Source organism: Lytechinus pictus, chromosome 4, assembly GCF_037042905.1.
Source record: "Lytechinus pictus isolate F3 Inbred chromosome 4, Lp3.0, whole genome shotgun sequence".
In the NCBI taxonomy this organism is placed as follows: domain Eukaryota; kingdom Metazoa; phylum Echinodermata; class Echinoidea; order Temnopleuroida; family Toxopneustidae; genus Lytechinus; species Lytechinus pictus.
This window is the reverse complement of record NC_087248.1, coordinates 3045805-3072937: the sequence shown is the minus strand read 5'-3', so window position 1 is coordinate 3072937 and position 27133 is coordinate 3045805. Positions and strand designations below refer to the sequence as shown.

The 27133-nt window shown below is 38.1% G+C and overlaps 1 protein-coding gene across 1 annotated transcript; it reads right to left on the bottom strand.

Moving 5' to 3' along the window:
- Positions 1-5978: 5978 nt before the first annotated feature.
- LOC135153945 (serine/threonine-protein kinase 4 homolog B-like) lies at positions 5979-7004 on the bottom strand. Its single transcript, XM_064098894.1, has one exon. The coding sequence runs from the start codon at positions 7002-7004 to the stop codon at positions 5979-5981; it is 1026 nt and encodes a 341-aa protein (XP_063954964.1).
- Between the last annotated feature and the right edge of the window lie 20129 nt (positions 7005-27133).

Below are 27133 nucleotides of genomic sequence, written 5' to 3'. Positions count from 1 at the left end.
TTAAACTCAAATAACTTAAGTCCAGACTGCAAGGGCAGTACTGAAAAGAAATGCAAATGAACTAAAGTCTAGACAGAACAGAAATGTAAAACACCTGAAGAAAACACAAGTCAAAGGAAATAAACAAAATATATAGGTAAATGACAAATTAACAATCCTACATATACATGTCTGGAGAATTTATACTTTTTTTTTTTTGGGGGGGGGGGAAGGGATGGCTAGAAATATTTTGTAAAAACAGTTATAATGCACAATGTAATGAACATTCATTAGGTGGGCTGATGGTGTCACATCCCAACAATCCCTTTTCTTATGTTATTACATGAAATCATAAATTTTTCATTATTTCATACATGTGTATAAAATTATGTGTCTCCATTATGATGAAATAAGTTGCAGCAATAAATAAGTAATGCACTCAATCAGTTGTCAATGCAATTGCTTTAGTTCTTGGTAGAAACATTTTGAATAAACCTATTCATTTAATAACAAGCAAAAGAACGAGTGGGGAAATGACATCATCAGCCCATCAAATGAATATTCATAAAGACATGCCTAGAACTGTTTCACCGGAATAATGCAAATCTGTAAAATTCAATAACTTCAATATTATCCAATTTTGATCAAATTTTCAGCATTATGCTTTTGTGAATTTTACTCTTTTTATTGAAATAAAAATATCTCCAGCCTGGACCATCCCTTTAAAGGTACTGTATAACAATGTTTCTATTTTACTTTCAGTACATATTTTACCAGTGTTTTTATTTGTCTGCTCAAACTACATGTATGTCACATAGCAATTAAAGTTTGACAATTTTTTGGAATGGGTTTCCGTGTTATGTGGTGGCTTTAATTCTTACCATGGACATCATTCTCGGTATTAAGCTGATCATTATCACTCTCAGAATTAGGCAGACCGAAATCGCTGGTGGAGCTTCTGTCAGTATGCAAATTTTAAAATAAGCATTAATTAAAAATGACTGATTTCCCATGCTTTTTGGCCATGTGTTCATTCAACCAAAAAATCATGCATACAAGTCATACAAACTGTCAGCCAGTACCTGAAAAACATCTTGTGTGCCCTCATTTGGCAAAATGTTAAATCCGCCTACAGGTGTATCATTAAAATCATTTTATAACTATGATAAATAATCTTTATTCTGGTTAAAAAATTATGAAGATTTGGTTTATAAAGGGGAACTAACTTTTTTTTTAGATACATATCATCAGATGAAAAGAAACTACGCATAGGACAACAATTATGAACTAGAACAGTTTGACTGTGTTTAGTTGATGGGTATGCCTCTGCACTAGGGAGTAAACATCAACTGATAGAATGTTCGGCACATCCCGATTAGACACTTGCGATCAATCGAATACTCATATAACAGAGCTACCAAGTCTCACGCACAATGTGTGAGACTCATGCGTTCAGAGTCCGTCTCACGATCTCACGCATGGCACCCATTTTTCTCCCGCATCGGACCCAACAGAAAAAAAGAGAGAAAAAGTAGCATTATTCGCTAGATTATACACACTGGCCGACCGCCTTTGCACGCCATATTCAAACGTATAATAGGTTTTTTTTCCCCATAAGCTTTTTTTTTTTGGCCAGCCAAACATGTTTATGCTACCAGTATATTTTCCCCCAGAAGCTCTTTCATATTCTAGCTACTTGTCTATACCGGCCAAAATGGGGTTATTTTGCACACAGAGAAAAACATGTTTAGGGGGTGTTTGGAAATAATTTGGTCATGCATGTTAACTGCAATATTCATTTGACTGCCCCCCCCCCATGCAATTTAGTGACTTTATGATGCATGTATATGGCATACCGGGAGCTGCTCACATGTACATCACAAATTTAAAACTCTAAAACCTCATTTAAAGTTAAACATTATTCTTTGGTGGATTTTGGCCACACTTTCATCAATATGTTTATCCCATTGTTCTGCTTTTATTAACACCAACCTGATGTCAGGGTAAATCATGCCTTTATTAAAAGATAACTTAAAGATACCCAGCAGTGTGTTAATACTACTCAACATGACAGCATTTTTTTATTGTCGTACCATCATCTTACTTTGGGTTGGGACAGCGCTCAAAATACAAGGGGGCTTGGGATGATTTGCCCCCATAATAATGCTACAAGACAACAAGTGGAACGCCTCTGGCAGCTAGTTCTGTCCATTCCCATCATACTAGAAATGCATTGAACCGTGGAATCATGGTTCCACAGGCACGCACCAAAGCTGGTAAAAGAGCCTTCTCCCATCACGGTGCGTGCCTGTGGAATCAACTTCCTAATGAAGTTAAAAACTCCACGTCGAAATCTTCCTTTACATCGTCATATTGGAGGTATAGATACACCCATTTTAATATATAAGCAAGAATTATATTTTTCGACTATAATATTGCATTATAGTGTAAATGGTGATGTGCCTTCTTCTCCCGCTCTAGCTCTCTGCCGTGTTCTTTTACCTCAATTCATCCTTACCCTCTATCTTTCTTTCCCCTATTACTTTCTACTTGTAGCTCTGGGTTAAATTATTGTTCTCAATTACACACACAATTTTCTGTTATTAGATTTATACTTGAAATTTCCATCTGTTTATGTTCAGGATTTGTATTTTCCATTTGTATTGTATATATGCTTGTATTTTGTTTTGTTTTGTGTTATACAGGGCCCCCAAGTACAACAGTATTTGACTACTGATGGGGTTACCCTGTATAAATAATACCAAATAAATAAATAAATAAATAAATAGTCTCGCCTGCATTACGCGATTTAATATAGCAGCAGTGCTAACTATGAAAAGTACTATAAAATAATCATTCACATGAACACCATTCATATAATGACATAATACCACGTTCATTGACCATAAATGACATTTGAACGGTGACTTAAGACTTGTCAACTACACCCATGTCCACATTTCATTCACTCTATCCATAAACTTTCAAAGTTATGATGGCAATTCAACAACATGGCCTAAGTGTATTGACCTTAACTGACCTTTGACCTTGGTTATGTGACCTGAAACTCACAGGGAATGTTCAGTGATACTTGATTACTCTTACATGTACATGTATATCCCAAGTTTTATGAAATAGATCCATGAACTTTCAGAGTTAGGATGGTAATTCAACAAATACCCCTAACACGGCCAAAGTTCATTGACCTTAAATGACTTTTTACCATGGCCATGTGACCTGAAACTCGTACAAGGATGTTCAGTGATACTTGATTACTCTTATGTCCAAGTTTTATGAAATAGATCCATAAACTTTCAGAGTTAGGATGGTAATTCAACAAATACCCCTAACACGGCCAAAGTTCATTGACCTTAAATGACTTTTTACCATGGTCATGTGACCTGAAACTCACAGGGGATGTTCAGTGATACTTGATTACTCTTACATGTACATGTTTATCCCAAGTTTCATGAACTAGATCCATAAATTTTCAAAGTTATGATAGTAAATTAACAAATACCCCCAACTTGACCAAAGTTCATTGATCTTAAATGACCTTTGACCTTGGTCATGTGACCTGAAACTCAAGCAGGATGTTCACTAATACTTGATTAAACTTATGCCCAAAATTATACTTTCTAAGTTATGTCATTTCAAAAACTCAACCTTCGGTTAAGATTTTGAAAATAATTCTCCCAACATGGTCTAAGTTCATTGACCCTAAATAACCTTTGAAATTGGTCATGTGACCTGAAACTCAGGCAGGATGTTCAGTAATACTTGATAGTCCATATACTTTCTAAGTTATGATATAATTTCAGAAACTTAACCTTAGGTTAAGATTTGATGTTGACGCCGCTGTCGCCGTCGGAAAAGCAGCGCCTATGGTCTCGCTCTGCTATGCAGGCGAGACAAAAACCAGGTCCAAAATTTCACCAGAGCGGCAGAGCCCCCAAAATTCCCAGTAGATTGCAGCCATAATTAGCCCCCCCCCAAAAAAAAGAAAAAAAAAAGATTAACTTATCCCCTGCTAAAGGGGTCTTAAAGATGTTAATTGTCTGTGGTAAAGGATCTCTTGCTGCATCACTTTATCCTGCAGAATTTCAAATTACATGCAGGTTAAACTTTAAGGGAATTGCAAAATTATTTTACAGTTCTTGTAACTGTCTAGTTACAAATATTATGGGTACTTTTTCAATACAAAAATATAGCCAGTTCCTACAAACCGAATTAAAAACAATTAAGGTTCAAATCTTAAAAAAAAAAACTAGCACATCAATGATGTGGAGCTCATCCGGCATCTCGCAACAAAATTTAACACAATTTTAATTTCAGCCCAGTTGACACTGTTACAAGTGAATTATATTGGTGACATAAATTGAGGATATAGAATTGAAATTGATGAAGAAATGACATAGAAGCATTTTTTGTGATCTATGAATAAATTTTATATGAATTAAGTATTAATAATTATCTAGTCAAAGTTTCTTAACTCTGTGTAGAACCTTGGTGAACCTATGTAGCTCTCAGATGGAACAAAAATAACCAAAGTCAATCAACAAATAAATAAGTAATTTTTGTGAGTTTTGAAAATATATGAATAAATTAGCATATTTAATGAGTTTCAAAATGCTATGTTAAAATTTTGTATCACCACCTCGAGCTATTATATAAAGCAAACTAAATTGAAATTGATCTACAAATGAAGAAAAAACTTTTTTTTTGTAATTCTGTGTAGAAGTTTGGTGAACCTCATAAAGTTCTACAAGATGGAAGAAGAAAAAAAGTAAAAATCGGTCAACAATTAAAGAAGAAAAAACATTTTATGTGAATTTTTAAAAATATGAATGAATTAATTTGCCATAAATTAGCATAAAAATTGTTCTAATAAAAATTTCAAAATTCTGTGTAGAAAATTGGTGAACCTCATGAAGTTCTTCCAGATGGAAAAAAAATCAAAATCGGTCAACAAATAAAGCATTTTTTGTGAATTTTGAAAAATGCGCATAAATTAGCATATTTAATGAATTTCAAAATTCTGTGTAGAAGTTTGGTGAACCTCATAAAGTTCTACAAGATGGAAGAAGAAAAAAGGTAAAAATCAGTCAACAATTAAAGAAGAAAAAACATTTTATGTGAATTTTTGAAAATATTAATGAATTAATTTGCCATAAATTAGCATAAAAATTGTTCTAGTCAAAATGTCAAAATTCTGTGAAGAAAATTGGTGAACCTCATGAAGCTCCACAAGATGGAAGAAAATAAATCAAAATCGGTCAACAAATAAAGAAGAAGCATTTTATGTGAAATTTTAAAAATATGCATAAATTAATTTTGCATAAATTAGCATAAAAATTGTTCTAAATTTTTTTTCAAAATTCTGTGTAGAAGATTGGTGAAACTCATGAAGCTCTTCCAGATGGAAGGACAAAAATCAAAATCGATCAACAAATAAAGCATTTTTTGTGAATTTTGAAAAATGCACATAAATTAGCATATTTAATGAATTTCAAAATTCTGTGTAGAAGTTTTGAATCCCCCACCTAGTGCTATTTAAGCAAACAGAATCGAAATCGGACTTGAAATGGCGAAGTAGTAGCATTTTGAAATTGTGGACGGACGACAGACGACGGACACCACGCCACGGCATAAGCTCATCTTGCCCTTCGGGCCGGATGAGCTAAAAATTATAATTACTTTAGTAAGGTAATAACAAGTCTTCTTCATCAGGATTTCCTCATTACATATTGGTTGTTTTGATTTGCAATCTTAATTTTACACCTTGTCATAGTTTGGGATCATTCATTAATGCAGGACTTTCAATTTATTATGCACTTGAGACTTATGTAGAAGAGGGGCTTTTGGACATAACTTATTACCTCAAACATATATGCATGCAAGGAGTGACTCAATGAATTAAGTTTCCTTTCGGTGAACTCAAATCCCATGGTTGAATTTTACAGGCAAAAAGTAACTGACATGGGTAATACTAATACACCTTACCTTGGAATCACTTGTAACTGCTGGATTACGCTCTCCAGATCTGGCCTCCTGATTGGCTGAGTCAACACACATTTCTTGTAGGCAGAAAGGAGGGAACTCCATGATGTCTCCTGTTTCTCTTTGTATTTCACATCAGGCTTTGGATTCTCTAGTAGGATAGAACTCAATTTCCTTTTACCTGTTGCTTCCTTCAAGTTTTGCTCATATGGATGTTTCAGAGATGGGTTTATGATGGCAAACAGGGTCATGCCCAATGACCACACATCTGCTTTCATCAAGTCCTCCATTGTTGCTCCAATAGGGAGCATGTCACTATCTAGTCTTATTTCTGGAGCCATGAATGCTGGAGTACCTCGTCCAAGTCCTAAGGTGCGAGTCTGTAGAATGGTATTTGTGTGAAACATTTTGGAGCGAGACTCTCCAAAGTCACACAGTTTAATGAGGATTGGATCTGTTCTGTATATGGATTCAATTTCCTGCTTGTCATGGCTATGACAGTAGTGTTGGTTTGAAACCAAAATGTTGCCTGGTTTGAGGTCTCTGTGAGCTATGCCATTCTCATGAAGATATTTCAATCCCTCAGTCACTTTTTGTCCAACCAAGGGAAAGAAGTCAAAATAATCCACTGTATCAGTACGATCTAAAAGGTTTAAAAACTCTGACAGTGAAGATACAACATCCTTGGTTCCTAACACTTCAAAGTCAAATGCCATGTATTCCATCAGAATAGCACACTTCTCAGGGCATACTGCTTTTATGTCGATAAGATTGGGATGTGACAAGTGACTCATAATGTTCACTTCCTTCATGTAACATCTCCTATCTTCTTCTTGTTCACTGAGTAGTCTTTTCATTACAATGTCTTGTTTTTGGTATGTCACCTTGGAAACTTCACCAAATTGGCCTCTGCCAATCACATGAAGAGCATCTAACTCTTCCCATTTCACAACAGTAATGTTCTTGTCAAAAGCATAATGCTTTGACTTTGATGGTCCTGGTAGTTTGGGTAATTTGAAAGCCATTGTTGATAAAATCTGTTGGGTAAAAACAGAAAGAGATAAAGAAAATATTTATATTTTTAAACTCTCTTTTTTATAGGGACTTGCCACACCGCACGATTCGGCATGGCTTACACCCCACTGTCGGGTGCAGTGGAACTACATCACCTTTTCTATTTGATCATGAGTAGTGAATAACCGATGAATGGTTAGGTGTTTTTCATCGCCATACTATGTACCTCGCCCCCCCCCATAGCTGCCAAGGCGCTTCAGCCCGCATATCCCCAATGGAAATGGGCGTGTACAGTCAAAGAGCTGAGCTTGGCTGAGAGTGAAGCTTGGCAGTGGGAGTAGGCTTTTGTACTTTTTTTTTCAGAAATAAAAATATATATTTCTTTAGTTATTTATAATTCCTTTGACTTTGTGGTGTGGATGTTTGAGTCCCAGAATCATTACTTTGAGGTGGATTGGGGCTTGAGGCAATTTCCTTCAAGCTCCAAAAATGCTCAAAAAGTTCATGGTGTACATGTAGCTGTGTGGGCATGCCCGGCCGGGGGAAGCGATTTATATAAAATGGTTTTAGAAGGGGGCTTAGCATTAATCTTTTTTATATCATTTAAAATAAATTGATAAATTTCACTGTGCCCCTTTCCATTCCTTGTATTTCAATGGTTTATTTTCAGGGTTGGCATGTTTCAAACGGTGTCATTTAAAACGTTTTAAAACGAGTTTGAAAACACCTCGGTTTTTCTTCAAAAAATTTTTTAAACACTTCATAGACTTGTGTGTTGTAAATTTGCCTCCATGGATGTGATTTTAGATGAATTTTTTATTTTTATACTTTTATTTTTTAAGACTGATGTACCATATTATTTTCTTTTAACTTACTATTTAAAACTCTTTCTCAACAGTTACACCTCTCTTTTTCTCCTCTTTCTCTTCCCCCCCTATTCCCCCTTTATCTATTGCCTTGTCATGTTCCTTTCCTCCCTGTTCAATTGTGCACATAAATCCATATTAAGAATATTCTCATTTTAACAAAGTCACGTATCTGAGTGTTGTGCTCATTTTCTGGACAGGGAAAGAAACACTAATAAAATAAGCTCAAATACATGTAATTGTATTACTTGAATGAAATGGAAGTGTTGCACAAGCATATTTTACAAAGAAGACTGTAAAACTGACATCCTACTCTTGAGATACACATAAAAGCAGGTGAAACTTTGCGCTTTGTAATGATGAAGAAAAGTCCTAAACAGCATAAGATAATCAGCGAGCAAAACTTAAAGGACATGTCCTCTCAAGAAAAAGTGAAATTGAGTAAAAACAGAAAAATCCAGCAAGCATAATGCTGAAAATTTTATCAAAATCGGATGTACTAAAATAAGATCTACATAAAATAAGAAAGTTTCACTTAATTTCGCAAATTAATATGCCCTTCCTGGGCGGTATGCAAATGAGGGGACTGACATCACTCACTCACTATTTCTATGTATTTCATTATTTTCTCCTCATTGTCATGTGAAATAAAGTTTTATTCTTCCCTGAACATGTGAAACCTACCATTGGTTTAACATTTTTTGGTTCAGTCAAGTTGGCCATTATTGCTAAGTGTGTACAAATTGAAATATATTGTATTTTTTATTCAAACAATAAAAAACTAAATAATGAGGGATATATATAATCAACTCATTTGCATTTATCACAGAGTTGTGCATACATGTACAACTGTTATGAGAAAAATAAGCTAAACTTTAAATCCGATTTCGATTAAATTTTCAGCATTATGCTTGTTTGATGTTTCTCTATTGATTCAAATCAACATTTTTCTAGGGTGGACTTAACCTTTAATCCTAACATTGCAATCCCAGGGGACCTTGATGGCCCCCTCAAAATTTTCTATGATAAATCCATTAACCCGACAGGGCCACGCCATATCACTTCTGGGATGTATTCGGTTATGACATTACACACAAGTGCATGTCAGCCCCCAAATTGCTCAAAAACTTGATTTTATGTATAAAGCCAATGCAAATTCACGCCAAAATTTGTATCTGCATCATTATTTGTATTTTTGTTAATATTGAAAAATTATTGCTAATAATTTCCATTAAAAAAACAATTGAAAAAGTAAAAAAAAATGCACATATTTTCTTTTTAAGTTATTTAAAACAAACATTAAACATTTTATACTGATTTTTTTAATCTAATATGCTTTGATCAGATTTCCTCAATAAAAAAAACAGTTCAAAGGCTTTGTTTATATATTTAAACCCAAATTTGTATATCATTCATGCACTAAAATTTGCAGAATCGATTCAAATGAAATATTGATTTAATGAAATTTAATCTTTGAAACTTGATAGTCAATAGATTATGCCATTTTCTTCCATTGTGCAAATTCTTCCCCCCCCCCCCTAGATTGACAAGACTCAAAATACCCTGGGACTTACTAAAGTAAGTTGACATTTGGTAAGTTTATTCCTCATACATGTACATGTATGAGGAATAAACTTACAAAATGTCAACTTACTAGTGTTTTTTGGGGGGCATTCCATTTCCATGATTTAGTAATTTTGGGGTAAATATGAACTTTTCTGTTGGAAATTCAATACCAAAATTGTAGTCATCTCTTAATACTTTCTCCAAAAAAGTATTTGAAACATCAAGAGCTTAAATCATGCTGTATTAAGGATATAGTTTGATTGATTTACAGAAAATTGCATCATTCGTTGGGGGAAAAAACGTTTCAAAACAATTTAAAACATTTTAAAACAATAAAAAAAAAAGGTTTGTTTAAAAAAAAAAAAAAAAAAAAGATTTTTATTACAACCCTGTTCATTTTTCAAAATGTAATTTCTTGGTCTAAAGGGTGGGCGTCAGGCTGCCAGGGTGGAATTCAGCCAGAATCTCCAATAAAAGTGGATGTGCACAGTCTGGGCTGAGAGAATGAAGCCTGGCCCTGCAGGCTGCAGTGCTTTGCTTTCTACTTTCTGTGAATCATTGTTTTTTTTTTTTTTTAAGTATATAATTTTCTGTTTAATACTTGAGTAAGAGAACATATACACAGGGACTTGGGGCAATCCCAACCCAGCCTAATAAATGCTCAAAAGCATGGCCCTAAGAAGGACTGCCCCCCCCCCTCACAATTGTCAAAATCTTAATTTTTTTTACTGAAAATTTTCACAAGCACTAAAAGAGTGCGCTGAAGCTTTCAATATCACATTAAAAAGTGCAAAAGTACCTCAATGACAAGCTCGGCCGCTTCAATTGCTCCCTATTTCTACGGTAGTTTCTTTGTCTGTGTGCGGCCATGCTCAAAAGAGCCCACTAAATTCCAGATTCATAGCAATTTTATTGATTTATACACCCTTTCCTTTCATTATTTTTATTTCATTATCATCCAGTTACCCTTTTGTCTACTAGGGTAATTGATCAGTTCATCATGGTTACCAAATAATTTTATTAGCTTTATGATAAGTTTGTCCAATTCTTAGTTCTACAAGGGCCAATTGAGAAAAAGACAGACAGAAAGAAAAGTAGAAAAAGGTGGAAAAGTGGGATAAAGAAATGGATAACAAAAATGAAAAAAAAAAAGGGAGAAGAAAAAGCAGAATTAAAGATTAAGAAACAGATCCCCCCCCCTCCGGGTCTCTTGCCCCACCCCCCCTCCCCCCAAAAAAAAAAGAAAAGGGGGGAAAGAGAGGGAAGAAGGAAGAAAAAAGACGTATGGGTGAGAACGGAACAGAATCAAAGATAGAGAAACAAATCTAATGGGGCCAGAGGGGCCTTCAGGGTTCCCAGCTTTTGTAGAAAACGAAATTCCCTGATATTTCCCTGTTGAAGTTTAAAATTTCAATGTAATAATTTCAACCCATTCCAATTTTCGCATGTTTTCTATTAAAGTTGTTGCATTTACGGTATTTTCAGTATAAAACGATAATGTAAAACTAATTAGTACCACCATAACCATTCATTCAATGGATGTTGTTTTGATGAGCAACAAAATACAACAGAGTCTCACTGAATTTCCTTGCTTAGGACTTTTGGGCTCATCAAAATTCTCTGATTTTTCCCTCATTTGTTGCAATTATCCCTGATTTGATGTATTTTTTGATCAAATTACCTGATTTTCCCTGCCTGTAAAAAAGAATAATTTTCCCTGATGGGCTTGGAACACTGACCTTGCTCCCCCTCAACCACCACCAAAAAAAAAACAGACAGAAAACAAAAAATAAGAGGGGATAGGACAGATATAAAGATAGAGAACAGATCTTGGGGTTGGAGGATCACCCCCCCCCCTTTCAAAGAGAGAGATAGAGAGAAAAAAATGGAGGAAAAGGGGAAGGACAGAAATAGAAAGAACAGATCCAGGGGTTGGAGGGGCCTTGCCCCCCCCCCCCAAAAAAAAAAAAGAGACAGAAAAGGAGAAGAAAAAGGAGAGGGTAGAGGGGGATTTTTTTTCTTTAATTAAATCCTTTCCTCTCTTCTCTTTTCTTCATTGTCTTCTTCCCCTCTCGCTCTCTTTTTTCTGGGGGGGGGGTAGACATCTCTGCTCCTTGGAACAGTGAAAGTATGTTTCTGTCTTAACATTCTTTTTTCTTTTTCTTTTCTTCTTCCTTACCTTTTCCACTTGCGCCCCCACCTTTTCCCTAATTTTCTTATCCTTTTCTGTCTGGTTTCTTTTATTTATTGTTTTGGTGGGGGAAGGAGCAAGTCCCTCCAACTCAGGCAACTAGGGAAACACAAGCAAAAAATATATATAATTTAAACTAATAATTATTCATTTGGGCCATTATTGGTATTTGTTCATTCACAAATATTTGTAATTTTTTCCCCATATGTTTCCAAAATGCAAATTGAGCATTAGATTTTCAGTGTGTGTATTTGAAGTAATTTCCTGGTGTAATCTTCAAAGGTCCCAGGTGGTTTCATGCAAAATAAAATTCAGAAAAGATAAGAGTAGTCCTTTCACCATTTTCTAAATTGGATGAAATAATCATGGAGATGACAACCAAGATGAATTTGGTGGTGATGTTGATGATGGACTTGGTGATAATGATGCAGTGGTGGTCATAATGGTGGTGATGGTGATGAGGAAGTTGGCGGTTACGATATTAATGACATGACGGTGGTCATGATGATGGAGGTAGTCATAGAACATGTTGGAGATAATGGTCATGATGGTCATGATGATGATGATGAGCGATATCATCATCCCTCTCAACGTCTCTATCACTCGATTTATCTCGACATACTTCTCATCATCTACATCCTGATCCTCATCTCTATTCCCCCGGTCTATCCCTCTCATCACCTTCATCCGTCTCGTCTTCATTCCTCTTGTTCACTACTTATGATCAGAGAGAAAGGTGAAAAACTTCAACAAAATCGTGCATATACACCAAATTTTACATGAAGATATGGAGTTAGAGGAATACAAGAAAGTCCATATTCTGCGACAAAAGTGGTAATTTAGAGAGATATGATCACAAAATAAAGTCAACACAGCTAATATACACATGGACCCGTGTATGGGAATCGCCAGCTGTCGGAAAAGCGCCATAAATTACACCTTTTTTTTAACGAAAACAAAGTTATAGAGTCCATTAGATCTAGAAAGTGAAGAATAAACCATTAGACCATATCCCTAGAAAATTATTAGATCTAACGTTAGACTGGATCTAAATCTAGAGGCCTACCAGAAATTTAGAAATGACAGAAAATCAGAAGAAAAAAAAATCACATCTCACAAAGCGGCCGAGTTATCCCGAAGTCTGAGTTGTACGTCCGTGATTCGTACACCTGTAGACCTGGCTAACGTTAGACTGGTGGTAATTTTTAACCTAAAATGAATCAGACATTTGTCTATTAGATCTAAGTTAGGTCTATCTTCAGTATCAGAATTACGCGGATCCCTTAAGCAGAGTTGCAGTTGAAAAGCCTTTCCATAAATGGCATTTTTTTACACAAATAAGGCCCAACGTTAGGGGGCCTAGCCCTAGCAAGCCTCCTTATTTTAATGTTAGTCCTATAGATCTATGTAATAATGTAGATCCAATGTGAGTACTAGATTCTACTCTAGATCAAGAGTCTTACAGTTAGATATAGGCCCTAGGCTACTGTCTTGACTTCTCACTAATAGTAATACTGATAGCAATTTTTAGATCTAGAGATAGAGTCTAACGTTACATCCAACATAGCCCGCTATTGGACTTACATGTACGTTAGGGTCTAGACTGTAGGCATAGCCCTGACTAGATCTAGTCCCAACTTTTTAGGCATAGAAGTTAGAACATCTTGCTCTAACATTAGATCTAACAGTTAGACCTAACTTCCCAGGACCAAAATCCAGTTGAAACCAATTAGAGCAAAACCAATTGAAACCAGTTCGCCAAATGGTTTCAATAGGGAAATTGAAACTGATTCCAATTTCAACTAGTTGCCAATTGGTTCCAGTTAAAACCAATTTGGCAACTGGAACCAGTTGACAATCGGTTTCAATTGGTTCCAGTTGAAACCAATAAGCATTTTAAACACTTCTCTGAAACAAGTATGGTACTTGAAATACAAAAGAATTATATAGAATCTAGAATTTGTAAATGATGATGAATCACATATTATTAATCTGTGCACACTGGCAGATACTGGTTTCAATTGGAACCAGTTGGGTAACTGAAAATTTTCCAATTGGAGATTATTTCCAGTTACCAAACTGGTCCCAGCTTCATTTCCAGTTAGTTACCCAACTGGTTCCAGCTTTATTTCCGGTTTATCACCTTTCCAGTAAGAGGTCACCTCCAGACTCCAGTTACCCAATTGATTGGTTCCAGTTAGGATTTCCAGTTACCCAACTGGTTCCAGTTAGAACATATTTCCAGTTGTAAGTCATTTCCAGTTACCCAACTGGTTCTAATTAGGATATCCAGTTGCCCAAGGGGTTGGGCCTAGTTAGTATTTCCAGTTGGCATTGGCAACTCACTGCCTGGTGGATTCAAGTTTCAGCTGGAAATTGTTATACCAGTATTCAAGTTAAAATACCAATTGATATACCAGTACCGGTTGGAAATCCAACTGGTGTCAATTGGATTTTGGTCCTGGGTTAGACCAAGTAGGCCCTAATTAATAATATAAAACACGTGCATAACTGCCACATGTGCACCGAACGCCCGCCATGTGCACCGAACCGAAAAGGGCGGCGCGCCACGAGGCCCTACTGTACCGGCCCGCAACGCAGTGCTTGGAGCTGGCAGCTAGGGGTACGGTACCGTAGTCCGTACCCTACTACCGGTATATGCAGGCAGGCAGGCAGGATCGTGTAGCGTCGAAGCACACTCCCTACCCTACCTAGGCCTAGCTCAGCTAAACTTCTGAAGCCATCGAATACCATATTCCATAATAAATCATTTATTTGGATCTATTTACCTGATTATATCAATGCTGAACTAGTATCACTGGATAATATGTGATGATTAATTGACCCATGGCAATCGTTAGTATTGTGTTCCTCTGGCTCTAACTCTTGTCTTGTCTCGTCTTGTCTTGTCAATTCTTACGGAAACGATCATGCAGCAGCGCAGTGCATGCAGCGCAGTGCATGAGTGATCGTACACTGATCATGAATTGAATTGCACATACGGCCGGTGTACCGGCGGATCCTGCGCCTGGCAGATACTGTTCTAGGCACCAAATCCGCCAGCGGATCGTGTTCTACTCCGGCGGATTCAGTACCACTATAGCCTAATTTATAGCTATCTCTTGGGAAAATATCGTTCTTGCGCTATATCGCGATATCCTTCATTCACATACGTGACGTGGTACGAGAAAACTAGTCAAAAGCGGTAGATTTCATCAATTAAAACTTGCAGAAAAAGATATATTTATGGTATCTATGTGATATATAGGGGTGAAAAAATAAAATGCATAATCTGAAAGGGGAAAATAACCCATTTTCTTGTTACAACTCTATGAAATTACACCACTTCTAACACTACATGACGTCATGGTCTCGGTGCGAGGAAGGTGAAAGCAATTACAAGAAAGTATATTTCCGAAACCCGATAATTGGAGTTATTCTTAAGCAAAATATTCAGCTGAAAGCGATGACTGCATAAAACTTGCATTTCTGTTTTTAGTTTAAATTAATAGCTTTCGATTTGTCTGATTTGCCAATTAAATTTTGGGGTCTGGTCTGGGTCTTTAAATAGTTCACATTTCAACTGTCAATGTCTGCTGCAATACTAGTAGGCCTATACAAAGAATTTACCCCAATATATGATAATAATGCTTGTAATCAAATAACATGCATTTGTTAATTTATTTTATACCTATTAATTTATTGCAGTATGAAAAATCCTTCTTATCAGAATTTTAGGGATAAATTGGGCACAATATGCATCAATTATGATTAATACAGGTATTAAATAAAAGCAAACAATGGCAGTTTCGATATTATTAAAATCAGTATTTTGTAATAAGTTTTCTAAAGGGAAGTATAAATAATGATTACTGCAAATGAAATTCTTGATTTACGAAATTCCAACGTATTACTATTATTTCCTCCACATTTTCTCGTATCTATTTTTTCTATTTTCTCTCCCTCCCCTTCCTCTTTCTATTTCTCCTTTTTGGTGCTATATTACCCACGCGTATACGCCCCAGATATATTCATAATGTGCCAGAAAGCCTACGAAACTGGAAAAGAAGCAAAAGGGCGAAATGGGCAGGGACAGAAAGAAAGGCGAAAAATAAAGAAATGAAAACCAGGAGGGGGTATAGTGAGAAACAAAAGATATAAAGGATAAATTATATTTTACTAAAGATCCCATATTGATCTTAAAATTAGACGACTGAGAGGTAAATTGGGGAGCACCAAACAGTACGTGGCGTATCTAACTTTTGTCAGGTTGAACTTCCGGTCCCCTTTAATTAATTCAAATTCCTTAACATTGAAAAAAAGATTTTTTTTTTTATACATTAAAAATTATTCAAATTTATGTTTTCACTAAAAATTAGCATTCTACAAGCAATAGTAATGAGTTAACAGCAAAACATATTTTCATACTCTAATTTGCATCATTTATTTTGAAATATGATGATTTAACTTATTGAAATTTTTCTAAACATTTGTAGTTTCAAAAACCTATACAGGGGCCGCGGAAGCGGGGGGGGGGGGCTGGGGGGGCTTCAGCCCCCCCCCTCCACTTGTTTCCAAAACCGTGTACATAAACGTAAAAATTACCATATGATTGTGATTTTCTGCATGGTCAGCCCCCACTCTTGCCTCAGTCCCCCCACTTTGAAAACCGTTCCGCGGCCCCTGCTATAGGCCTATATGGGGTGCAAATTTTCGCCAAACAGTCTGGCAAACTGACACTAAACATGGTGTGAAAAAGCACAGTTAAAGAGATCGATGCATACTGCGGACTGAAAATAGTATGAAAATTCACAAAACAAAATGATGAAAATTTCATCAAAATAAAATAATTATAAATAGCATAGTTTTGGTGTATATGCCAGGTGTATGTAATACATGAAATAACGAGACGTTATTTCTCCTATTAATCCTTATCCCCATCGAGCCCTTTGTCAAAAGCTGTATGGATCCGCCCCTGAATAAAAATTCACTAAAGGCGGACGAAAATTCCCCCCCCCCCCCATTGCGATCGACATTGCCAGAGCGGCGCATGCACGCGCTGCCGAGGTTGTATGTCCAAATCTATATTACACGTATAGTCAATAGAACCAAACCGCCGAGGAACCAAATCTGCAAACATCAAGCCGCGTCAAACCCGGCGGATATGGTTCCGATTAAAAACGATATCGGCCATTTAGAACGATATCTGCCGGCGGATACGGTATCCGCCGCTACACCGGCCAGGTATACACGCCACGCGGGTCGGTACCGTTCGCGTTTTACCGCCAAAAAAAAGTGTGCCTACGTATGTATGCGCATGCTTTCGATGAGTGCTTCACCCGGGGGGGGGGGGGGGTGCACTCGACCAAAAAAGTGGTAGGGGTGTGCCGCGGGCGAGACAAAAAACGGGGGCCTTGGAGCGGGCTTATTGTAAAAAGGAGGGTCTGTACATAATTTGTTGTCATACATGCATACCTTTTGTTTAATCTTCATCTTTCTGGCCCAATCCTCTCTCTGTACTTTCTATCTATATCTCCTTTTAATTACCCTTTCCTCTTACTCACTTTTTCTGTCTGTCTCCCTATGCCGTCTTTATTATCCGGGTGTCTGGAAAACGAAGATCGAAGACCGGGGACATGCGTTATGTGAATGGTAGTAAAATTGCAAATTAATGTCAGCCAAGTAGGAAAAACCAGTTCACAGAATGTAATTCTGGAAAATGGAAAAACGGCATACTGGTCTAACTGGTCGAGTTCACTTTACTGGACCAGTTAAGAATTAAACTGGTCTGAAATTACTGGTCTAGAGTTAACCTTTAACTGGAAATTTGAAACTGGTCTGATTGATTACTGGAGTTTGTTACTTGTCTCAGTGGAATAGTGGTGTAAACTGGGAGAGTATCCCGCCTCAACTGGTCTAACTATACTATTTATTGACACAAGCAATTAACATGACTTCATTATCAGCCAATTAATGACATTAATGTATTCTAGATCAGAATATTCTTGAATTTGAGCTGAATAATAGAGGCCTTCATAATGACATTTATAAGTGGTATCTTAGCTAAACGAATGCGATCCCCGGTCTTCTGTCTTCGTTTTCCAGACACCCAACAACAGGTTTGGAAAACGAAGACCGAAGACCGGGGACATGCATAATGTCAATGGTAGTATAAAATAGTTGCAAACGCCAGTTGAGTTGAGTCTGCTTGTACGTGATTGCGCAGTATGAGGTGTATTGTATGGAAGTTTTCAGTTTTATGACAGTTTTCAGAATTGCAATGGCTGAATTCCGTGGGTGAAATATGTACGTTATCCTTAATATAATGCCCTAGCTGATAACGATATTCACAAAAATAACCATAACTTATCCACAGCCAATCATAGCTGCATGATGACGTATCCAAGATCAGAATATTCTTAAACTGGTGCTGAATATTATAGGCCTATCTTAGCTAGACGAATACGCAATCCCCGGTCTTCTGTCTTCGTTTTCCAGACACCCAACAACAGGTTTGGAAAACGAAGACCGAAGACCGGGGACATGCGTAATGTCAATGGTAGTAAAATTGCAAATTAATGTCAGCCAAGTAGGAAAAACCAGTTCACAGAATGTAACTCTGGTAAATGGAACAACGGCATACTGGTCTAACTGGTCGAGTTCATTTTACTGGACCAGTTAAGAATTAAACTGGTCTGAAATTACTGGTCTAGAGTATAACCTTTAACTGGAAATTTGAAACTGGTCTTGATTGATTACTGCATGAGTGTGTTACTTGTATCCGAGTGGAATAGTGTAAACTGGGAGAGTATCCCGCCTCAACTGGTCTAACTATACTATTTATTGACACAAGCAATTAACATGACTTCATTATCAGCCAATTAATGATATTAATGTATTCGAGATCACAATATTCTTAAACTTGAGCAAAAAAAAATAGGCCTTAATGATGGCATAAGTTGAATCTAAGCTAGACGAATGCGATCCCCGGTCTTCGGTCTTCGTTTTCCAGACACCCAACAACAGGTTTGGAAAACGAAGACCGAAGACCGGGGACATGCGTAATGTCAATGGTAGTAAAATTTTTGCAAACGCCAGTTGAGTTGAGTTTGTTTGTACGTGTACGTGATTGCGCAGTATGTATTGTATGTAAGTTTTTTTATGACAGTTTTCAGAACTGCAATGGCTGAATTCCGTGGGTAAAATATGTACGTTATAATTATTAATATCATGCCCTAGCAGATAACGATTTTCACACAAATAACCATAACTTATCCGCAGCCAATCATAGCTGATGACGTATCCAAGATCAGAATATTCTTGAACTGGAGCTGAATATTATAGGCCTATCTTAGCTAGACGAATTGACGCGATCCCCGGTCTTCTGTCTTCGTTTTCCAGACACCCAACAACAGGTTTGGAAAACGAAGACCGAAGACCGGGGACATGCGTTATGTCAATGGTAGTAAAATAGTTGCAAACGCCAGTTGAGTTGAGTCTGCTTGTACGTGATTGCGCAGTATGGGGTGTATTGTATGCAAGTTTTCAGTTTTATGACAGTTTTCAGAATTGCAATGGCTGAATTCCGTGGGTGAAATATGTAAGTTATCTTTAATATAATGCCCTAGCTGATAACGATATTCACACAAATAACCATAACTTATCCACAGCCAATCATAGCTGATGACGTATCCAAGATCAGAATATTCTTGAACTGGTGCTGAATATTATAGGCCTATCTTAGCTAGACGAATTGACGCGATCCCCGGTCTTCTGTCTTCGTTTTCCAGACACCCAACAACAGGTTTGGAAAACGAAGACCGAAGACCGGGGACATGCGTAATGTCAATGGTAGCGGTATAAAATAGTTGCAAACGCCAGTTGAGTTGAGTCTGCTTGTACGTGATTGCGCAGTATGAGGTGTATATTGTATGCAAATTTTCAGTTTTATGACAGTTTTCAGAATTGCAATGGCTGAATTCCGTGGGTGAAATATGTACGCTATCCTTAATATCATGCCCTAGCTGATAACGATATTCACACAAATAACCATAACTTATCCGCAGCCAATCATAGCTGATGACGTATCCAAGATCAGAATATTCTTGAACTGGTGCTGAATATTATAGGCCTATCTTAGCTAGACGAATTGACGCGATCCCCGGTCTTCTGTCTTCGTTTTCCAGACACCCAACAACAGGTTTGGAAAACGAAGACCGAAGACCGGGGACATGCGTTATGTCAATGGTAGTAAAATAGTTGCAAACGCCAGTTGAGTTGAGTCTGCTTGTACGTGATTGCGCAGTATGGGGTGTATTGTATGCAAGTTTTCAGTTTTATGACAGTTTTCAGAATTGCAATGGCTGAATTCCGTGGGTGAAATATGTACGTTATAATTGTTATCTATCCTTATTAATCATGCCCTAGCTGATAACGAAATTCACACAAATAACCATAACTTATCCGCAGCCAATCATAGCTGATGACGTATCCAAGATCAGAATATTCTTGAACTGGTGCTGAATATTAATAGGCCTATCTTAGCTAGACGAATTGACGCGATCCCCGGTCTTCTGTCTTCGTTTTCCAGACACCCAACAACAGGTTTGGAAAACGAAGACCGAAGACCGGGGACATGCGTTATGTCAATGGTAGTAAAATTGCAAATTAATGTCAGCCAATTAAGAAGGAAAAACCAGTTCACAGAATGTAATTCTGGAAAATGGAAAAACGGCATACTGGTCTAACTGGTCGAGTTCACTTTACTGGACCAGTTAAGAATTAAACTGGTCTGAAATTACTGGTCTAGAGTTAACCTTTAACTGGAAATTTGAAACTGGTCTGATTGATTATACTGGAGTTTGTTACTTGTCTCAGTGGAATAGTGGTGTAAACTGGGAGACCTATCCCGCTTCAACTGGTCTAACTATACTAATTATTGACACAATTAGCAATTAACATGACTTCATTATCAGCCAATTAATGACATAATGTATTCTAGATCAGAATATTCTTGAATTTGAGCTGAATAATAGAGGCCTTCATAATGACATTTATAAGTGGTATCTTAGCTAAACGAATGCGATCCCCGGTCTTCGGTCTTCGTTTTCCAGACACCCAACAACGGGTTTGGAAAACGAAGACCGAAGACCGGGGACATGCGTAATGTCAATGGTAGTATAAAATAGTTGCAAACGCCAGTTGAGTTGAGTCTGCTTTACGTGATTGCGCAGTATGAGGTGTATATTGTATGCAAATTTTCAGTTTTATGACAGTTTTCAGAATTGCAATGGCTGAATTCCGTGGGTGAAATATGTAAGTTATCCTTAATATCATGCCCTAGCTGATAACGATATTCAAACAAATAACCATAACTTATCCACAGCCAATCATAGCTGCATGATGACGTATCCAAGATCAGAATATTCTTAAACTGGTGCTGAATATTATAGGCCTATCTTAGCTAGACGAATACGCAATCCCCGGTCTTCTGTCTTCGTTTTCCAGACACCCAACAACAGGTTTGGAAAACGAAGACCGAAGACCGGGGACATGCATAATGTCAATGGTAGTATAAAATAGTTGCAAACGCCAGTTGAGTTGAGTCTGCTTGTACGTGATTGCGCAGTATGAGGTGTATTGTATGGAAGTTTTCAGTTTTATGACAGTTTTCAGAATTGCAATGGCTGAATTCCGTGGGTGAAATATGTACGTTATCCTTAATATAATTAATGCCCTAGCTGATAACGATATTCACACAAATAACCATAACTTATCCACAGCCAATCATAGCTGCATGATGACGTATCCAAGATCAGAATATTCTTAAACTGGTGCTGAATATTATAGGCCTATCTTAGCTAGACGAATACGCAATCCCCGGTCTTCTGTCTTCGTTTTCCAGACACCCAACAACAGGTTTGGAAAACGAAGACCGAAGACCGGGGACATGCGTAATGTCAATGGTAGCGGTATAAAATAGTTGCAAACGCCAGTTGAGTTGAGTCTGCTTGTACGTGATTGCGCAGTATGAGGTGTATATTGTATGCAAATTTTCAGTTTTATGCCTTTATGACAGTTTTCAGAATTGCAATGGCTGAATTCCGTGGGTGAAATATGTACGCTATCCTTAATATCATGCCCTAGCTGATAACGATATTCACACAAATAACCATAACTTATCCGCAGCCAATCATAGCTGATGACGTATCCAAGATCAGAATATTCTTGAACTGGTGCTGAATATTATAGGTGCCTATCTTAGCTAGACGAATTGACGCGATCCCCGGTCTTCTGTCTTCGTTTTCCAGACACCCAACAACAGGTTTGGAAAACGAAGACCGAAGACCGGGGACATGCATAATGTCAATGGTAGTATAAAATAGTTGCAAACGCCAGTTGAGTTGAGTCTGCTTGTACGTGATTGCGCAGTATGAGGTGTATTGTATGGAAGTTTTCAGTTTTATGACAGTTTTCAGAATTGCAATGGCTGAATTCCGTGGGTGAAATATGTACGTTATCCTTAATATAATTAATGCCCTAGCTGATAACGATATTCACACAAATAACCATAACTTATCCACAGCCAATCATAGCTGCATGATGACGTATCCAAGATCAGAATATTCTTAAACTGGTGCTGAATATTATAGGCCTATCTTAGCTAGACGAATACGCAATCCCCGGTCTTCTGTCTTCGTTTTCCAGACACCCAACAACAGGTTTGGAAAACGAAGACCGAAGACCGGGGACATGCGTAATGTCAATGGTAGCGGTATAAAATAGTTGCAAACGCCAGTTGAGTTGAGTCTGCTTGTACGTGATTGCGCAGTATGAGGTGTATATTGTATGCAAATTTTCAGTTTTATGCCTTTATGACAGTTTTCAGAATTGCAATGGCTGAATTCCGTGGGTGAAATATGTACGCTATCCTTAATATCATGCCCTAGCTGATAACGATATTCACACAAATAACCATAACTTATCCGCAGCCAATCATAGCTGATGACGTATCCAAGATCAGAATATTCTTGAACTGGTGCTGAATATTATAGGTGCCTATCTTAGCTAGACGAATTGACGCGATCCCCGGTCTTCTGTCTTCGTTTTCCAGACACCCAACAACAGGTTTGGAAAACGAAGATCGAAGACCGGGGACCCGTGCAATGTCAATGGGAGAACACGTGTAGGGGGCAAGGTCCAAAGTCCATTCTAACCCGCGCACGTGTTTTGTACACACTTTGCACTGCTTTGTACACACTTCGGGCGTGAACTACAAACGCTTTCACACGAGTGTGATAGGAGTCCCCGGTCTTCGGTCTTCGGTCTTCGTTTTCCAGACACCCTAATATTCATGTCTGAATTGATATAAATAATATATATACATGGTGCCCACTACCCTATTTTAGTCAAAAGGCTGATAATGATGAAATTATATTGGACATTTGCATGGTAGGAATATCTGCATGTACAGATTATAGGTAAACTTGTACAAAATTGCCCTTCCCTATTAAAAAGTCATATATTCACCTTGAAGCAATTTCAAGGCCAGATTTTTCCAAAGCATGCATACGTTTACTGGATACCTCTTCTAATTTGAATTTCTCTTTAATAGAAAGTTGAACAGATATCTGTTGATCTAATAGATTTGACTTTGATGAAGTTACCTGTATCATTATTATACTGTATTTTACTACGTAAGCCTCCGATTGAGACTACATGTCTCATCGGGAATAATATGAGATCCCGCTGATCACGTGCGTGTCAATTCGTTGGCGCGTGTTGTGATTGAGCGGAAAAGATTTTTCACAGCGTAGAAAAATCCATAGAATTTCGCAGAAATTCTAAAACTTGGAATAATCAAACTTATTATGAAGGATTTAAAGGATAAACGTTCCGCAGGCGTGGCCGTGGAAAAGGAAAAGGACAAGAATTCCGACCGCGTAGCGGCGGAAATTTCGAGTATGGAGTTGGAAAACGTGAGTCTGGCTGACCGTGCTGCGGCGGCCAAGGGGACGACAGGATCGGAGCGCAACCGGGGAGTTCCGGCGGTGCAGAAGTCTAGCGATCGCTCGGCGGTCGCGACGGCTCGGCCGAAAACGTCTAAGTCGAAGGATGAAATTGGAATGGTGAACAATCGTCTCGACAGACTCGAAGGCTTACTTTGCCAATTTATGGAGGCTCTTCCCAATAAACAAGATGATATGGCAGGCATGGGACATGCACAGCCAGAGCGACATTTTGATCTTGGTCGCAGTGAAACAGCCTCCACCGCAAGTCATACAGAGGGAATTATGGAAGTTGAAGATGAGAGCACAAGTGTAGAGTTGGAGTCTTGCACGGAGATGACTGAATCACTAAAAGTTCCAGCTTTTGCTGCTAAATTTGCGGTAGCATCAGACATTGGGCAACCTCTTGAGGAAGAATTGGCTAACTCTGTGAATTACTTAATGAGCCATCGCTTGGAGGAAAAGGTGCTGGATGAGACCAGCAGCAAATATCCATGCCTGTCAAACTGCAGAGTCATTGACACTCCGAAAGTTAATCAGACAATTTGGGACAATTTGTCTGCCTCTGTCCGTACCAAGGATGTCAAACTTCAGAGGGTCCAAAAATCTCTTACGAGGGGCATCTCGGCTTACGTCAGTCTTCTTGATCCAAATAACATGTCCTCTGAACAACAGGACGTTTTGGCATTGTTATGCAATGCTAATTTTGAGATGAATGCCCTCCGCAAAGAACTGATAAAGCCAGATCTTAACACAAAGTTTACTCATCTTTGCAAGCCCACAAATCCAGTAACAAAGTACCTATTCGGAGATGATCTGGGCAAGCAGGTGAAAGACTTGCAAGACCAGCATAAAGCGGCAGCTGGAGTTATGAAAGGTGGTTATAAAAAACCGAAACCATCATATAGACCTTATCCAAGCCAAGGGCATGAACGTAGATATAAAGAAGCTGGTTGGACGTCGCAGACATCCTACTCTGACTCACCAGGCAGTGCGTCAAGACCTTTTTTAGGCCAGCGAACCCAGTGGAGGAGAAGAGCTCCACAGGTCCCTCACACATTCACACCGACAGCAGCTCGGGAGGGACATCAAGCCCCACAGTTCAGAAAGTCCAGCCAAGGGCAGGGCAGAAAGTAGAGAAACTACCAGATTTTGACAAGGTAGGAAAGACTTCCAATCTACCTAGATCTACACAGAATTATGATTTTCCAGTCGGAGGTCGACTGAAGCTTTATGCTCATAAATGGGGAGAGCTTACATCTGATTCATTTATTTTACAAGCTGTACAGGGTTACAAGCTTGAATTTGATCCACTAAAATTTCCCCCTAGAAGGGAAAAACCCCTTCATGAGTTTAAAAGAAATTCAGAGGAAACAGCAGTGATTACAGAAGAGATAAATAAACTGCTGGAGAAAAATGTTATAGAATCATGTGATCATATAAAAGGGGAATTTATATCGAATATTTTCACAAGGCCAAAGAAAAATGGCGGCCTGCGGATCATATTAGATCTGTCAGAATTGAACAAAAGCATTTCATATTGCCATTTTAAGATGGACAATATTAGAACAGCTCTACCCCTCATTTCTCAAGATGATTATTTAGCTTCAGTCGACCTTCGAGATGCATATTTCACGGTACCTATTCACCCTGAGTCTAGAAAATATCTGAGATTTGTATGGCAGGGAAAATTATGGCAATTTCAAGCATTACCCAATGGGCTTAGCTCAGCACCAAGGCTTTTTACAAAACTGCTTAAACCTGTCTTTGCGTCGCTCAGGGAGAAAGGCCATATTGTAATTGGATATCTAGATGACACTCTTATTATAGCCAAAACTGCTAAGAAATCAGAGGCAGCAGTTAAAGCAACTACTACATTGCTTTCAGAGTTGGGGTTTATTATTCACCCTGAAAAGTCTGTTTTAGATCCTACTTGTGAGATCACCTTTCTGGGGTTCAATCTGAACACCCGAGACATGAGTGTCAGGCTTCCAAGGGAGAAGCAAGAAAACATTAAACAATCTTGTCGTGAATTGATGGGTAATCAGAATCTGCAAACTAGGAAAGTTGCAAGGGTAATTGGACAATTAGTAGCATCTTGTCCAGCTGTACAATATGGTCCTCTCTTTTACAGAGCGTTGGAGAAAGACAAGATATTTGCCCTTGCAAAGAACAAGGGACATTTTGATAGGCAAATGACACTATCAAGAGAAAGCATCTATGAATTGCAGTGGTGGATATTTAACATTGATTCGCAATTCAACCCCATGCAGAGGGCAAAACCAGATGTGGAAATTCATACAGATGCTAGTGGAAAAGGTTGGGGGGCAACAGATCTCTCCTTTTCAACAGGTGGTAGATGGAACAGTGAAGAAATGGCACTGGCCAATCAAAATAAAATTAATGTGCTAGAAACAATAGCTGTTAGCCATGGGCTGAAAGCCTTTTGCTCAGAGAAAAAGAACATTCATGTACTGGTAAGGACAGACAATACCACAGCTGTAGCATACTTGAATAATATGGGTGGCACAAAGTCGCCGGAATGTAATAGAGCAGCCATTAATATTTGGAAATGGTGTATCAATAATGACATCTGGCTTACAGCTGCTCATTTACCTGGAAGATTGAATATTGAGGCAGATCGTATGTCACGGAAATTCTCTGATAGTACAGAATGGATGTTGAATAAGAGGATATTCCAAAAAATAGTAGAGAGATTTGGCATCCCAGAAATCGATTTGTTTGCCTCCCGCCTGAATAAACAGGTTAACAGGTACATTTCTTGGAGGCCTGATCCAGAGGCCTTGGCCGTAGATGCCTTCACTGTTGATTGGGGCCAATGGGAATTTTATGCTTTCCCTCCTTTTAGTATGATACCTTTGTGTTTGCAAAAGATTCAGAAGGATAAGGCATGTGGGATATTGGTTGTACCGAACTGGCCAACACAAGTTTGGCTCCCTGTTCTTAACAGTATGCTGGTAGAGGAACCCATGCTGGTTCGAAAGAATAAAACATTATTATGTCAGCCAGTCACAGGTACCCCACATCCTTTGAATAATCACTTATCACTTTTATGTTGCAGGCTTGGAGTGGACTCTATGCCAAACAAGGCCTCACACAAAGGACAATAGATGTTATAGCAGCTTCGTGGAAAGGATCCACCAAGTCACAGTACCAGGTGTACATAAGGAAATGGAAAAAGTTTTGTGCCAAGAGACACATTAATTATTTACAAGTCAAAGTTTGTGATGTTCTTGCCTTTCTCACATTTATGTTGGACGAAGAGAAGGTTGGTTATAGCAGCCTAAATACAGCTAGAAGTGCCCTATCCACATTTCTTATTGTGGATGATGGATGCCAACCTCTTGGGTCGCATCCTCTTGTTAACAGATTTATGAAAGGAGTCTTCCATCTGAGTCCGCCTGCACCCCGGTACTCTTCTATATGGGATGTCAAAGTGGTAATGAACTATCTCAGGAAGCTATCTCCAGCTAAGGCACTTAATCTGA